The 17,441-nt window shown below is 34.8% G+C and overlaps 1 protein-coding gene across 1 annotated transcript in view; it reads right to left on the reverse strand.

Moving 5' to 3' along the window:
• Positions 1–17,441, reverse strand: part of DHX29 (DExH-box helicase 29) — a gene marked incomplete at its 5' end in the record, with an annotated part of 23,169 nt that overhangs the window by 5,226 nt on the left and 502 nt on the right. Inside the window, 22 exons of the mRNA XM_085297710.1 lie at positions 49–142; positions 819–955; positions 1,838–2,062; positions 2,754–2,829; positions 3,677–3,805; positions 4,385–4,473; positions 5,510–5,594; positions 6,556–6,676; positions 6,883–7,027; positions 7,441–7,581; positions 8,224–8,400; positions 8,495–8,638; positions 9,454–10,050; positions 10,439–10,562; positions 11,907–12,072; positions 12,723–12,878; positions 13,153–13,279; positions 13,699–13,824; positions 14,570–14,712; positions 15,037–15,166; positions 15,716–15,829; positions 16,108–16,184. Coding sequence (XP_085153836.1) covers positions 49–142; positions 819–955; positions 1,838–2,062; positions 2,754–2,829; positions 3,677–3,805; positions 4,385–4,473; positions 5,510–5,594; positions 6,556–6,676; positions 6,883–7,027; positions 7,441–7,581; positions 8,224–8,400; positions 8,495–8,638; positions 9,454–10,050; positions 10,439–10,562; positions 11,907–12,072; positions 12,723–12,878; positions 13,153–13,279; positions 13,699–13,824; positions 14,570–14,712; positions 15,037–15,166; positions 15,716–15,829; positions 16,108–16,184 — 3,323 coding nt within the window. The remainder of the gene's footprint in view (positions 1–48; positions 143–818; positions 956–1,837; positions 2,063–2,753; positions 2,830–3,676; positions 3,806–4,384; positions 4,474–5,509; positions 5,595–6,555; positions 6,677–6,882; positions 7,028–7,440; positions 7,582–8,223; positions 8,401–8,494; positions 8,639–9,453; positions 10,051–10,438; positions 10,563–11,906; positions 12,073–12,722; positions 12,879–13,152; positions 13,280–13,698; positions 13,825–14,569; positions 14,713–15,036; positions 15,167–15,715; positions 15,830–16,107; positions 16,185–17,441) is intronic.

A 17,441-nucleotide genomic window follows, 5' to 3' on the forward strand; every position in this document is an offset into this window, starting at 1 on the left:
ATTTTAATAGATTTTTTTTTGATTGCAGAGTATAATTATATGCTTTACCTCCAGAGTTAACAATGAAGTCCTATTAAGGAAATTTCTTCTGCAATAAGTCATTTCAGCACGATATCCTCCTTCTTGTCGAGCCTTTTTCCACCTATAGCRGGGGGAGGTGGGAGAAAGGAAACCTGTCTTACTACAGCAAGAAGAATCATATCAAGAAGAGCATAATAATACAAAAGTGGTAGTAAGTTAAAATGTTCTGTTTTGCTCAGCATCTTCCACTCAAAACTAGAAATACCTRGTTTTAATGAAAAACAACACTGTTGCTCTAATAGCATTCAGGAAAGCATACATACCTGCAACAAATTTGACAGATGCCAACAAAAAACACAAAAGCATTTTTTTCTTCTAAAAATTATATATACTTAYATCTTGACAGCTGAAATGAAAATCAGTTGTGATTTTTGAGTCTTAGAGATATCATCCTAATGAAAGAAATTATGTATATCTTATATATTTTGTAATATTTGTACTTAATAAAATATAGAATATTCAGGTCAGCATAGCATAGCATTCAAAAGAAATATTTTAAACACTATGATAAACATAATACTTTCCATTGCRTATCTATAAATATTTGCTTAAGTGAGCCATCCTTTTGTAGTACAGTATTTGTAAATCTAGCRTTATTCTGAAGGGAAAAGCTTCAGATATAAGCAATTCAAGAGAAGATATTTAATAAGGACTCTACAGAAACAACACCACTTACAAAATGTTAAATCCAAGATTCTATCTGTGTTTAGTTATCAGGACAAGAGAATATTATTTACCCAAGATAGGCATTGTAGATCGTTATATGGTCTGAAACTGCCACTGCTAGAGATGATTTTGCAAGATCTGCTTCATCTTTTCGACCAATTGGTGTAGTAAAYGGGGATTTTTCTGTCATAACAGCAGCCAAAGTTGCCTACAATAAATAAAGTATACATAATTCTTCAGAGTATTTTATTAATAATCTTTTTACTTTTAACTTTTTATTATTTTATTATTAAAAGTCAACTTTAGATTTAAAGCTATTTGTATGAAAAAAAATCTGTCTTTTACAATAATATTAATGATATTTTATTTTGACCTTTATTAAGTCTCAAGGAAGACTGATTACCTTAAATTTTGAATTTTGCATAGTAAATGTTAACTTAAAGGTATTACTTACCTACTGCCTCACAATACATTGCTGGAAAGTGCTTTCCAGCAATTTACTGAATCGCAAATCTCAAAATAGTTTGCCAAATAACAGAGAAATACCAAATACAATTCAGTAAAGGGTCAAAAGATTAAGCAATTGCTTTAGATCACACTAAGTTAGCAAAAGAAAYTGAGAGAATGAAGAATGTTAATTTTCAGTTTTTAGGAGCCAAATTACCTATGCCTCTTCCTAATAGGCAGTAATTTGGGATGAGAGGCAAGATATGTTACAGTCTTCACATAAAATTYGCAGTAGCTTTACATTAGCATGTTCTTTTTCCACACTATGTGCAAGGTAACCCAGACTGGCCTAACCCACATGTTAGAGTGCTCTTTCTMCAAAAGTCATGCTCCCTGGGATATCAGATAGATTTGTACGCCAAAGGCTGACCATCCTCTTGTGAGTGATACCCATGAGCTTGAGAAGTTACACTAGTCTCTCATCCATGATATCCACCTTAAAATTCATGCATCTTAACTTCTTACATCACCCTTTCAAAACGTCATGTTGCAAGAAAACAGATTAATCTTAGCGTTGACTGTTCCTAAAATATTTTTAAAAGAATAATAATAAAGTAAAACATGGCAATATTTGTTTACTCACCACAGGATCCAAGCAGCCAAATATAGCACCAAATATAAGCATTTTGCCAATTTTAACATTGACAGGAAGGGCTGCAAGGTGCTGGCCCAGTGGAGTCAGTTTGGGCTCATTTAAYTGACAAGCCCCAATCTTCCTTAACAAGTTCATTGCATTACTGATTACTTGCAGCTGTGGTGGGTCTAATGCYTTGGAAAGGAAATCTTCAGGAGAACCAAGGTTGCATTTCTGTGAATTGAACAGGCATATATTTCAATATAAAGCCTATCACACCAGAAATTAACTGAAAATAAATACAACAATTTAACAAACTTTTACAGTAGCTACAAAATAAACTTGAAAGCACTCTTTGTGCATTCAAAAKCACACACTCCTCTAAACTCTGCCTCTAAACCAGCCCCTCAGCCCCAGAATGCAGAGGCCTCCCAGATTAGGTGAGCATAAATTATTGTTCAGAAGGGCATAGGACTGATCAGAAAAACATGTTACCAGTGGCCATCTGGGAGCAGAAGCTTCCATGACAGATCTKCTGAGATGGAGTTAACTTACAAATAGGTTACAACCCTTGCAACCCTTGAATGATCCTTGAATGCAGAAGGGTGAAATACCATCCTTCTGCAATAGTTTACCTTATATCCTACTCGCTCAGAACGCTAGGGGAGTGGCAGGGAAATGCCTCTTTAAGCAGAAAGAAGTTTGAAGAACATTTAACTCTGAGTTGGAACTGCCGTTCAGAGTTGAATGAGAGTAGTATAGTAAGCTGTCTCACTCAGCAGCCTGCTCTGGATTTATCAAGACACATAGGCCCTGGATTCCTCACTGGAGGGAGGAGCCTCACCAGCTGCACTGGATTAGGGAAGATCTAGCACATCTTTTTTTAGCTAACAAGGTGAGGATAATTCTAAAACCAAAACCATACCATAATATGAAGGCATAATTCTTCCAAAGGCACACGTAGTATTTCTGGAACAGAATATTCCATGAAACTTCCAAACCTGTAACATTAAAAAAAAAAAAAAAAAAAGGAGAATTATGGAGAGTCAATCTAATGTTTGAAGTCAAGTTATAACCTCAGGTTTCACATCCTCATTTTTAGCATGAGAGACATTGTTTTACTGTATAGTTAAAATGCTTGTCCTTTGAGTTAAGGTCTTTACGTTCGAAGGGCAGAGTTTTAGTGAAAAGAAAGATAATACAGCGTTTGTTTTCAAAACCAATACTAATGATACATGGCTCTGGAACTGGAGGTTTTGTGCGTGGTTCAAATGAGTACTTTACTGGTCATTTTAAAATACTTACTTTAAGAATATTTACTAAAATATTTACTAAGTTAAGGTCAGAGTAGCTTCAGTCAGAAGCAGAAAACATCTTGTTCCTCAATTTTTAGTTTCTGTCACTGCAGTGAGAGAAGTAAGTCTGCTGTGATATATAAGCTGATCTTTTTCCATCTCTAATTCAGAGTTACCACTACAGGAAAGTATAAATTTGTGTGTTAAGATGAAAACCTCAAAGTTCAGGGTGTTTGTTTATATTGTATGCCAGGGCAACAGATATTGTTAAAAACAGATCTTCCACAATGCTGCTACTTTTTTGGTTTTGAGAACAAAAAAGTTTGAAAACCCTTGTATCACAGAGATATCAAGAACACATATTTTCAAAAAGACCAATTAGGACCAATACAGCACTATTTATTCATAAGACAGTTGAACTATCAATGTATTAAGAGTTGAGTATTTCTAGTTTGCAGTAACTAAATTAAATTTCAAAAAGATTGTGTTTTTTCATACAATAAAACCCAGGATATTCAAGTGATTTATAAAAAGCTGTCTAAGTTTGCAGTACCTTTCTCTTGTGTACATTCGGAAGCAGAATCCATCCCTAACACGCCCAGCTCTTCCTTGTCGCTGCAGGGCACTAGCTTTACTCACAAAGGTCTCCTCCAGTGAACTCATTTGACTGCTTTCATGATACCTTAAAAATTGTAAAGTACATATTAAGATTTCAGAATTAAAATTCTAATGCATAGTTAGTATCTAACTATCTAAAATATTTGTACATCTAGAATACTTAAATAATGTTTGTTTGAAAATACTATGTTTAGCTTTGAAAACAAAGCATACCTGGTCGAAGCTGTACATTGTAAAATGTGTTAGAAGGAACAATTCTGAGTGAGCAGGGAGATGGAGTTTAACTAATACAATAATTCTTTTGCTGTCCAATTTTTAAACTTTAATCAATTTATATCCAAGATTTTACCGAGCTTCACGTATTTAAAACAGAGATAAGGATATATTTACTTTCMAAAAAGCACTTATCCATGACACTCTATATATGTGAACAGCTCCCCTTACTCTTTACATCGTTAGAAAAAAAAAAAAGACTACTCTCAAACTTGTACCTAAATTGCAAGTCATTTGATGAGTTCATTTGATGATGCCCAGAAATGCAAGTTAAGAAAGATACTACAAATGTTTTAAAGTGCTAACCTCTACATATTCACAGTAATCACAGTATAACTAGGGGGGAGCTGGGGGGGGGGGAAGCTTTTACCTGTTTTCTTTTGTTTTCCCAGTATCAATTACAAAGACAACATCCGGTATTGTAATGCCTGTCTCTGCTATATTGGTTGCCAAAACAATCTGAAATGAAGTAATGTAACAAATACAAGAATCATGGAATGTTTGTGTAAGAATTTTCATCCTTTTAATTGATATCTGTAATTATAATCACAGAATCACTGAATGGTTGAGGTTGGAACTCTTTGGCTGATCTCTGTAGAGATCAMTGAAGTTCAGCCTGCTCTGCTCAAGCAGGGTCACMTAAAGCAGGTTGCCCAGGACCTGTCCAGATGGCTTTTGAGTATCTCCAAGGATGGAGACTCCAYAGTCTCTCTGGGCAACCTGTTCCAAAATAAAATAAAGTAGTACTAAAATATTATTATATAATATACTATTACACATTACAATTTATAATATATAAATATTGTATAYATTAATGTGCGTAGTGTATATATTAACATACTACATATTTGTGTTAGATATATCATTTAGAACATTATTATTAATTATAGTAACATTTATAATATTAAATATTATCACATTATAAATAATTATTTTTGTAAAACGTTTCACAGAAATATTTTCATTAATAACCTGACAAAGCATTAATAAAACCCTGCAATTGYAGAATGGTTTAGTCTTCCCCATATACTGAAGAATCACAAGTTAAGTGAGAATKTCACATGCTTTTAGTTTACTTTTTGTTTTATAATCCATCAAAATCTCTAACTAGTATTTGCCAAAACTGGTCAACTTTTAATTGAAATGTTTGGCAGTAAGTGAAATACTATTTGCTAGATAAAAGCTATAATTACCTAGCTAAAACAGTTTTAATAAAGGAAGGTAAAAATCAGAAAAAAGTTCTTAAAAAAACATTGGTTTTAATAGCTGGCCTGATTACTTTCAGGGTTTTCACAGCATGCTAACTTTTATCTGTTAGTGAGAACCAAGCCAGAAGAATTCTTTTCAGTAAGAAAATTTCAAAAGTAACTGGTTGTTGTGTAATTCTRCAGGATTTAATTTTAAAAGCATTCATAGTTGCACTCTCCTCCACCCCCTCAATTTTTTTTTTTTTTGGYTTYTTTCAGTGAACTTTGCCTTTTTAAATGCATCATACCTTTCTAATGCCAAGAGGAGGTATTGTAAATGCAACTGCTTGATCTTGAGTTGAAAGAACAGAATGCAAAGCTATCAACCTGTGCCTAGAAAAAAATTAAATTACATTAATCAATATGTACATTACAATACACTATGAATGAGATCAGAACAATGATAGCAGGATGGAAAAAGAAACTAAAGTGAACACTGGAAAGAGCAAAATTTTGTACGATTACGTATGAAAGTTATCTTCAGTGCTTTATTAAGATATCAAAAAAGGATAATGTTGTTAACACCATTATTTCATAGGGCTGTTAATCCTRTCTAGCAATAAGGCAGCAAAGTCAYTACCATTTTATCAATCTAAACTAACCTAGAGTTRTAACAGCAAAGAAGGGAATTAGGTGCCTGTGAACCCGAGTTCTTCACATGACAAGCCATGACYGAAACTGTGCACGAAACTATAAGCACACGTGAATTTTGGCTGAAGTAAAACAGCTCTTCAGAGTTCTGAGACAGACAAAGACTCAGACTTCCCTTCTCCTTCAGTTCTAGACCTTTATGCCTAAGTCCATCTTATGAACCTTTAGAATTTGACTGCATATGTTCTTTCCATGTCACGGAGTTGCTAAACTGTAATTAGCTGTAAGAAGAGTTTGAAAAATCATCCRTTACTGCAACTCTATGCTGGGTCTCTCAGTAGATTACTGTCTCCATATCTCTTAAAAAGTAGCCATTTCCATGCATACAGTAAACTGGATAAAATTATATCCCAGATATGACACCTCCTATATTTAAGGAGTAAAAATGTAGTGTGGCRCTTTGTGATTATGTAAGTTTGTCCAAAAGTAGCATCAAAAGACAGTTACAGCTGTACAAGATCTAAGCATTTGTCATTTTTGCTTGTATGATTTTTAGATAATATAGGTTTGTAGTAAAAGCAGTTCAGAGGTACAATTCTTAACAGTTTCCTTTTGAAAGAATAGCTGGTCTTAAATCCAAAAACCAACATATTCATCAAATTAAACAATCTAACTTTATAAAAAAAAAAAAAAACTACATTACCTGTCACACAAGTTAAATCTTCGGTCAGTTGAAATGAGATCATAAAGCTGCTGGATATGAGCAAGGCCTGGTAAGAATATCAGCACAGCACCTTCAACATTTTTGAACTGGGGACTTCTATCTGGAAAGTTACAGTATAGACATGTAGTTAAAACAAACATGTATTTGTGAACAGACTCACTTGAGAATAGGAATTAATTCTGAGCCCTGTGGCAAACACTTCTTAGGATGTTTCATAAAATAAGAATGAAGTCAAACATTCTTATCAGTAGCAAGCATCAGGAAGTAAGTCCAAAGGACAGTGTCAAATATATAAATAGACTGTACCTAAGTACRCGAGCAACTCCAAAATAAGTTCAAGGTTGATCTTGTAAGGATTCATATAGAAGATTGCTTGCTGTGTTCGACTGCTATACTTCTCATAGTAAGGTGCCAAATCAATACCAGATCCAGACTGGATTGGGACATATTCCTAAAAAAAAAGAAAAAAAAAACCTCACATTCTCTCTTTTTTTTGGGGGGGGGKGGGGGTGGGGAGAGAATTAAAAGAGAAGGTAAATTTATGTAATTCACTTTAAGATTCTTAAGATAAAGATTGAGTGGTAATTGAGTGCTTTTCTCAGCTGCTGCTTACGGATCCAGAGCTGTGAATTTGCATGACAAACAACAGAAGTGTCAAAACCAGCAAAACTGAAGCAGCTGTGAAGGATTAGAGAGAGAAACATAAGGGTACTGACTTAATAAGTATTTGGTTTACACTGTATAAGTGCCACTATGTTTATGTTTTACATTAATTGTTCAAAGAATACAATTCAATCGCATTTAATACAAGCAAACAAGAATCCCTCAAATCTTCCAAACCTACACCAGAAATATCTGTTTTACCTGATACTTTGAAGTGCCTCCTCCTTTGCTAGTAACATTTATTGTTATTTCTTCCTCCTCCTCCAAGAACTTCTGACAATATTCTGAGTCTCTCTCCAGAACATATCCAGTTGCTTCAATTACATCTTCAACATGGAAAATCTACAGTGAAAATTTACAAAAAACCCCAAAAACGAGCGATGTCAAGGAATATTCAGCAGCTTTTTGAGTTTTTTTTTTTTGTTGTTCTTTAAAGGTTATGTACAAAGCTGAAAAGGGCATCTCCCCTTTTAATGTTGTACTAATCTTGCATATTTTAACTTGCCAATTCTTCTTAGGATCTCTGAACGCCTGAATTCAGAGCTGCTGTGTRTTTTTAAGGGACCTCTCTACATGCTCACTACCAGTAGTAGCTTTGCCATAGCATATGATGTACATGAGAAACACACAAGAGTGTCATGACAAAGCGCAATGGGGAAGAGTTCTTTGACACTTCTGTTTTCCGTCCTATCTAGGTGGAATAGAGAGAAAAGTCAGAACATCACTGTCGTTAAATGGACTGACTTTAAGCCATTTATAGTAAGTCTCTCAGGGAAAAAAAAACAGTACAACCCTATACTTCAAGTCACTAAAACCATTTTGCACTTTCAAAATTCAAAAAGTATTACAAGTCCTTGAAATAGATTTAAGATGTTTTTTCCTAACTATAGATCTATGACACAGCTATATTTACTAGAGATAAAAGCTAGAAAAATACAGTATATGTACATACAAAGCATCTATTATAATCAAAGAAACATCTACCTCAACAGGGTAACTCCTCCCCGAGATCCTTAAAATGGGACAGTGAGAAAAATAGCTGGAAAATTTCTCACTGTCTACAGTAGCACTCATTAAAATCAGATGTAGGTCTGAACGTTTATGCAAGATCTCCCTCAGAATAACTAGCAAGAAATCAGACTGGACACTTCTTTCATGTACCTAGAATTAGAAAAACATAATCTATAGTAAGGCATTAGTACATGTAAAGTCCCAGAACAACAATAGTTTCTGCAGAAGAGTAAGAGCTGATAACCTCATCTACAATAACATGAGATATACTTGAAAGAAGACCATCTTCTTGTAGTTTCCGAAGCAGAACACCTGTTGTACAGTACAGTAATCTCGTGGCTTCTCCTGTTCTCGATTCCATACGTATTTGATAACCRCACAAGGAATTCTTAAAAGTAAGATACAATAAAATTATTGGATGTAAAAAATACAGGAGTAAGTTAAAATAATATACAAGCAAGAGATACTCAAAATGAAATTTAAGCACTGTTAGATTCAAAYGCTGCACAGGTTGCTAATTAAGTAGTATGGTGAATTGAATACAGCACTGTTTCCCACACATGCATTTTTCTTCCTTAACAAAGGGAAAATACATTGGAATCTAAAAGCTACAGTTTYTCCAGAATAGTAGAGATATAGCTGATAACTTCACTGTTTTTTATAGGTTTTTTGGTAGTCTTCAAACAAAAATATTTTTGCAATAGAGGTATGGATTCCCTTTAGGGATTTCACATGAATAGACTACCATAAAACACACAGGAGGTTGCTTTTCCTCAAATCACAGAGTAACTAAGGTTGGAAGGGATCTCTGGAGGTCATCTAGTTCAGCCCCTCACTCAAAGCAGGGCCAAGCTTGAAGTCATACTGGATAGCTCAGAGACTTATAGTGGAGCTTTCAGTATCTCTAGTGATGGAGAATTCACAATCTCTCTGGGCAATCTGCTCCAACACTTCAATATCTGCACCATGAAACTACTCCCTTGGTCTTAGTCACTCTTTATAAAAGTTTTTAGAAATCACATATGGATTCCCTCCCAGGGGTCCACAGATGACAATTTAAAAACAAAAAGAAGTCCTTTTCAAGAAAAATAATACCTAAATATTCAGTTGTGTAAGAAATACCATTTTCATTTGGACCAGCAATCCAGTTCCCTATAAGTCTAGTTGCTTAAGACTAGAAACATGAATTGAAAAGCATCTTACTTTTCCTCCAGGTCCAGATTCACAGCCTAGTTCTTCACAAACCCGGGTTGCCAGACTCACTGCTGAGATTCTCCGGGGCTGCGTACAAACAATATTACATTTTCTTGATCCCTCATCTAATAACAAGTCTTCTAACAAGAAGTGGGGCACCTGGGTACTTTTTCCACTGCCTGTTTCACCAGCCACAACAACTACTCTATGTTTTTTAAGAGTTTCTACTATCAAATGTCTATGCTTAAACACAGGTAACTCCTGTCTTTCTTTCAGAAGCCTCTGATATCTGGAGGAACTTTGCAGCTTTTTGAACAAAATCCTTGAAGGTTCTAAATCATCTGTGTCTGCAGTCTCAAGGGAGAGACTGCTGAAGTCCTCATCAGAAACTAAGTTTTCCCAAGAATCTTCAGGAACCTCAGATACTTTAGGTTGGTTTTCAGACTGCAGCTGCTGTTGTTGCTTGAGTTTATTTAATAACTTAGCAATAAAGTTATCACGAGGTTTGTTGGTTTCTATCTTGTTTTCTTCTTCCTTTTTCTTTTCAATGTCACTCCATTCTAGCCAGACATCTCGATAGGTTGGAGGTAGCAACTGATGGACGGACTTTAGATAGAAAAAAAAGAGGAAAAAAGTCATTAACATTTCACGGATAAGTTAATTTGAATGGTAAGAGATATGACGAAATGAAATATAAAACTAAGTACAGAACTATAAAAGCAGCATATCAGCATTTACAYTTGTTATTCTCAATTTGCACACATTTTTTTCCATCAATGAAAGAACAGTTTTACTACAGAATTCCTTCCTCCCCATAATTGAAAACATGTATATATGATTTTCAATAAAGACAAACAAACACATAATTAGAACAAAGAACTTAATTGGAAACATTTGATCAGACCTGTTTTAGAAATCRGCTGTAAATGTTACAACTAACAAGAACAAAGGTAGATCCCAGGTTAAGAACAGCAGCACCAGAGAAGAATCTTACCTGTCCCTTGGCTAAGTGATAGAGTGCCAAAGTAGCACCCAGATGCTGTGCTTGCATACCATCTTCTGTTACAATTGTAGGACACACTGCCATTATATCATCAGATGATTTGGTAACCCTGACCCTGAAAAGACAGATTCACACAGGTATTTCTCTTAATTTCTCTTACCAATATAAACAGCATATTTTTCTTTTTTTTCTGTTAAAATGCAAGAGTGAAATTCAAATAAGAGAAACTAAATTAAACAAACTGTTACTGAGCAATATTTTGTTGTAAAGATAGTTGTTAAACTTTGATTAAATAGTATAAGACTTCAGCAATAAATTTGTGAAATTTCTTTTGTAAATAACACTATTCTTTTCTCCAATGTGACAGAAATATTTATATACATACAGACAACTGGCAAGCTTGCTTTGGAAGAAGGATTAAGTATTTATATGTCTGTAACTACCCAGTGCAGTCTAGGTACTAACATGACAGTTTCAGCTACRAATACCTAAAAGACACATCTCAATTGGACCAGCAGTAATGAATTTAATACATTCTCAGTTAAACAGTTAGTAATTTCTAACACAGGCTCGGAGAGAGRCTTTTAATTTCATTTGGTTCCTTCAAGAAGCACTGTACTCAGCGAACTGTACTAATGAAATATCTCATAAAGTGTCTCCTAAAATGTCTCCTAGTTCATGCTGCAAGTTAGAAACTCCAGGAATAAAAATTTTAATGCAGYGTCCATTGTATTTGTACATAATAATATTTTATTTTACACCACTATATTCTAGATTCATTTTCTAAAAGAAAAATCTAAAYATTACTTGGTTTAGCTCAATTGGTTAGAGCGTGGTGCTGCTAATGCCAAGGTCATGGGTTCAATCCCCGTACAGGGGCTATGCTGAGGGTTGGACTAGATGATCTCCAGAGGTCCCTTCCAACCTTACCATTCTATGATTACTTGCACAACACTGTATTGGTTACAAGCTTAGGGCAGCTATCATGCAAGTTTCTAACTTCTGCTTTATTAAAAAAAAAAAAAAAAAAAATCCCCCAAAGTGTTTTAGCATTTATATGCCTAAACCCCTACATGTTTTATATATTTTTATATTTATAATACATATATTTATATATATTATTGTTATATATTACTTTCACTCAGAATACTAAAGTTAATAATCCAAATTTATCTTACAGAATTGTTTTTAGAATCTTTCACTCAGCAGTACAGAATTAAAAGCTAACAAGCAAATCCCTTCTTTAGTAGATTTCAGTAGAACTTATTCTTTCTAGTGTCCAGCCTAAGCATCACTTTTGCAGTTATCCAGAAATACCTCCCTGTTGGACGAAAAAAGAATTTAAGTTAAGTGTGCTACATTGACATATATCTAGATCTCTACTACAGAACAAAAGTACCCAGCATCTGTATTTTTAAACAAATTAAGAGAAAATTTACAATTCATGGCAAGTACATACCTACATTTCCAGTATCTTCCAACTGCAACTTTTTCAAAAGCAGGATTTGGACTCTTGGGAAAATTTTTTCTGCACCAGTCAATCAAAAATTGTTTTGGTGATTTACCAGTCCAGCTTCGAGCACTATAATCAAAATTTCTTATGTCTAGTGGTTCTTTCTTTTTCACTGCAAAAGTAGAAAAACACACATTTTAATTCTCCTGAAACTTTTATTGTACATTCCTTCGATCGCCAGAAGGTTTTAAACTTTCTTTCAACTGTATTTTTTAATCAAAATAGTATTTTCCAAAATGTCCTGCAATCCTATTAAACAAGCAGAGGGAAACCAGCGGGGCTGATACACTACAGAAAATCTGTTTTCCCAGGAAACTATCTAACAGAAAAATAAATTTCAACATTCCATTTTCTGCCTTTGATTACTCAATTTGAAAACCTTTAGCTATTGTCTGGTTATTTCTAGACATTATAAAAATTTGAAGATTTACAAGGAAAATTGTTTAAATAGAGAAAAAAAATTGATTAGAACAATACAACTATGAAAAAAATCATTTTTTTTTTTAAGTATGACAATGCGTGGCAGAAATAGCTTTTAATACTATATGCCTTAAAAAAAAAAAGAAATCTTTAAAGCCTATGTGGTCACCAAGGCAAGTCCAACTGCCCCTTCCTGCAGCTGAGGCTTGATGACTCAGCACTGCAATGCAATAGGACCCACACAACAGAACTTCAGTATTCAGAATTTGTGGTACACAACAGAACTTCAGTATTCAGAATTTGTGGTACACATTAGTTTGTGATGAACAGTTTCTGACATACCTTTCTCTTCCTTTGCAGCACCCTCAGGTTTTTCAAGCAAGCTCAGATTCAAAGTGGTTTCCTGAGGTAAGGGAGCTTTTTTCTTTTCACTTTGCTGTTGGTTTGAAATCTTTATAKCTGGATTAAATACAGGATGTTCTTCAAGCGTTGCCATTTCTGCCAAAGGGAGATAATACAGCTTAGCTAATTGCTAAGCATCTGTTCTTTACAAAGAAAAGACTGTCTATATTAATTCACATAGAGCACCCAAAAACTGAAGTAGCAAAATGTCACCTCAGAATTTGGCCCCCACAAAATGCATAAATTCATGGAAGTCTGAATCGATACAGCATTTTTCACACTGCTCTGAATTGCAATCTGTTTCAGAGTCTTTTTTGCAAAACAAATATGCAGGCCACAAAAGAAACACAGGTTATTTGCATGGTTCTACCTTGCTGAATTCTTCTTATTTTCTCTTGTGCTACCTTCTGGCCTTGCTTATCTTTGTCTTGCTTGGAGAGGCTTGCTTGTTCTTTTGCTTCTGAAAGTTTTGCAGCCAGATGTAAATACCTTTCATTCTATTCCAAATAGAATTATTAATTACAAATTGAGTATTGTATACTTGCTTTTAAATGAACTTCATAATAAAATGGGTTTTTTTTGTCCTGTATACCAAACTTACACAAAAGGAGAAACAATTATTTTTTAAATACATAATAGTTAAACCCCTCCAGACCTTGATGGCCAGACTTGTTTCAAGAATCTATGCTTTTCTTTCTGGTATTTTGAACTTACTATGAAATATAAGAGAAAAATAACTTAGGAAATGAGAAGTTTCAACACATTTCCCTCTAGTAGTCTGCAACGACGTAAAATATAAAAGACAACATAGATGGTAAGCCAGCCAGTCAACTCTCAATTTTTARCAAATAGATCCACAACTTGCAGGTATGCATTTTTGCAAGATTTCTTGTTAAAAAAAGAAATACTATCTTACTGGGTCAAATTTTTCTTCATCCGTCTCCTTCATAGACTCATTTTTCTCTTCATCAGTCTGTTGCTCAGCATATCGCAAAATCCATTCCTTCATACTCACTTCTTTCTCTTTCCCCACATTTTTTTCCTAGAAAGAACAAGCAAAATCAAAAGCAATGGTAACAGTACATAGAACCACTAGTAGCTTTTTCAGTCAATATTTATATATAAAATCTTGAGCAATAGTTCCTAAACTAAGTTACACAACAGCTCAACAAAACCAATGCAGCAAATTCTCCAATCAAGASAAACATCTCATAATATACTTTTATAGCTCTTAATACTACAAGAACTGCAGAAGAAGAGAAGAAGAAACAAAACAAAACAAAAAAAAAAACACACCCCACCCTTACAAGGCATCTTGTGTTATATTCAATAACCTCAGGAATCAAAATACCGAAACACAGAGGTAAACTTACAGACTTACAAACTTACAAGGCATTTTTATTGATACAGATCAATAAAAAAGTGCCATCTATAAATAAAAAGAATAAACTAATTCCAGGAAAAAAAATTAAGCTATATTAGGATTTTTCTCTTACTAGCCAAAAGTTACCAAAAAGAAAAAAAAAAATAGGAGGCCTTTTAGGCCTCACATGAAAAACTACCTCCAAATTGCTATTCCATCATAACTAAAATAACATTTTATACATCTATTAATATATTTATATATAACCATATAAACTAAAATTATTTTACATTAATGAAATTAAGCACACTATTTTCAGAAGTCTTACCAATCAATCTAAAAATGATGTGTTGAAGTCAGTGCAAGTCTGTATTCTGGTAATCTCTATCCCCCACCAAATACAACTTAATATTCTTCTGATTACCTTAGTTTCAGGGCCGTTTTCTTTCTTTTTGTTGTCTACTAAGCAAGGTGGAGGTTGGTGTTGTGGTGCAGGAGAAGAAAATTTTGCTCTAGGTTTCTGTTGTTGTTCTTCAAACTGCTGGCTGAAACCTTCAGGCAACACATCTTCGAAATAAAGAATCCATGTCATCGCATTTGGCACCAAGAATTACTGAAAACATTTAAGACTGCTGGAGCGAACTAAGAAAACCATGAAACAAACTGCATGCAGAAATAAAACTAGGTTTTGACATTTATATAAGTCACCAGCTGTTTCTTGAACTTCCACAAAATATCATGTGGAGGAAGAAAAAGACTACATAACTTCACACAGACATACAGTCTTAGTGAAACAACACATTTAATGACCACTATGCAGCACCTCTATGTAAGAGTAGCTCCCATTGCTCTTCCATCAAAAGCTATAGTCACCTCTGCCACCATACTTACCATCGGGAAGGTTTAAACAAAGCCAGTCAAGCGCAGAGTGAAGATCACCACCATATAAAATTGTATTTTTCATTGCTTCTTCAATGTGCTCAGTCTTAAAAGAGAATCTTTGTAAAGCCATATATACATCCTACAAATAAGTGTCAGTTAGAAATGAATTAGTATTAAATCTAACAATCCAATATTGGCTCAAACTTGTATTTCTCGCATATYAGACTAAATGGTATTAAATGGATGTAATAGCATAAATCCATRTATCAGAAGGCAGAGTAGCAAACCTTGTTTTGCATAAGACCTTATAATAAATTTGATTGTAAACAAGTATATATAAATATACAAATGTTACAGACTTCAAACAGAATGTGTATGTTCTAGTTACAGCAATAAAATTGGAACCTTCCAGCTATGATACAGAGACAAAAATATAGGAAGCATAACATACAGAACATTCATTTTTTGGAAAATAAAATTCTATTGCTCTTTGAAGACTCCTATTTTGATTACCGAAGAGATTTCTCTCCTAATAAGCACGCTCATTTATTTCACTGGCTAATCATTAATGTAGTTACTGGAAAGCATAGTACACCAGTTTATACTACATGTCAAAGTATAAGTGACAAGAAAAAAAACTATTTATTCTAAACAAACAACAGTTAGAGGAAAGCATTTTAAACTCTACCTGTAGTTTCTTTGCAGTAAGTCTTTTGGAAATCATTCCTCTGTCATCATTTTGTTTTTTATGCTCATTGATTACACCAATAATCCTTTTCTCCAAATTACTGTTAATCATTACCTGCATAAAGAAAATTGGTTGATACAAAACAAAATATTACAAATTTTAGGACATACCTAATCTTTTGTCTAAAGAAATGAGAATCTAGAGACGTCTCAGCCATTCAAACCTCCAGTTTTCCATAACTGTAGTAATCCTTTTTTATGAAAGGGGTAGGGTTTAAACTTCTAAACGAAGTGAAAGTATTTGTTCCCTATTACAGAAAAGGCTCATGAACATCTTCAAGAAATATAGTATGCCAAAGGAAAAAAAAACAAACAAACAGGAAGGACACTCACCTTAAGAACAGATTTATCTAAATTCGCAGCAGCAGCACTGGAATCCGTTGTGGAACTAAAACTGTAAGTTTTTGGACCTGTAAATTCCAAAAATCATCCATAATGTAAGCAGAACACAGAACATTCTTTCATTCTTTTCACCATAACGCAGGTCAGTGAAGGCAAACATTATACTAATTTCCAGAAAACAAAAGAACATACATAATAACAATAGGAATCATCAACAGTATAGAAAGGCCTTCAAACAAAGAATAGTAAAGAAAGATRCAACACTTGGCAGATAAAATATACTCAGAAGCGGTATAACAAGTGGAAATAGAAAGTAGCTGCTCACCAGCTCTTTCAATACAGAAACAAGCAGTGCCGTATGGGAAAGGTAGTAGCTGACAGGTTCAGAAGAATTAAAAGCAACCGGCTTTTTTTGTTTGTTTGTTTGTTTTTTAATGACGGCAAAGTATATAATTATGTAGCAGAACTCKTTGCCACAGAAGTTGTGGACACAAGAAGCTTACATAGGTCCAAYGGTAAACAGGATAGTTTTCTATAAAAGAAATCCATTAATTTGGGAAGTTACTGAAAAACAACACATCCTCTGATGTGGCTGAGGAAGTCCCTATGCCACAAACTGGTGGAGKCTGCAAGAGGATATTATGGAAGGGTCACTACCCATCTGATTATTCTTTCTTACATATCTTTTTTTTGGCATCTGTCAAGAAGAGGTACTGTGTTCTGCAGACCTTCGGCCTTACCTGTTATGGTCATTCTTAAATACTTTAATCTAGCAGTTGTTAGTAGAAAATTAATAATTTACACTCACCAAATAATTACCAGTATTTACTGATTTGCTGTGCAACTCCACAGTACTCAGATTACACTACTTTTCTTCTGGCTTGCACTACCTTACCTTTCACCCCAGCAGACAACCCGAGAGGCAGGGTTGCGAGTGCAATGGTGCCAGAGGAGCGGGAGACATAAGAAACAAGTATCAGAACCCAGACTCGGAAAAGCAGAGTGCAGTAGGAGCGTCAGGAAGTTTAAAGCACAGGGTAAGGCACTGCCAGACTTGGYATTAATAAGCTGGAACATCAAACGGCCTGGTCACCGCAGAGCTAGCTTACAGCCTGCAGTACGAGCTGTTACCCACGCTATCGGCTCCGAGCTGCCTCGGGTAGCGCTGCTCTACGGAGAGGACGGCGCTCATGAGGCTAGAGAGCGCTAACCCGCGCTTCGGGCTGCCCTAGGACGAGCCAGCCCCGCTGCCCACCCGGCGCAGCCGCCAACGCCTGCCCCCAGCGCCTGCCCGCGCGAGCGCCGGCACGCGGGGCTCGCCACGG

This window comes from Rhea americana, unplaced genomic scaffold (genome assembly GCF_003343005.1).
Source record: "Rhea americana isolate MKP2758 unplaced genomic scaffold, rheAme1 scaffold_13, whole genome shotgun sequence".
In the NCBI taxonomy this organism is placed as follows: domain Eukaryota; kingdom Metazoa; phylum Chordata; class Aves; order Rheiformes; family Rheidae; genus Rhea; species Rhea americana.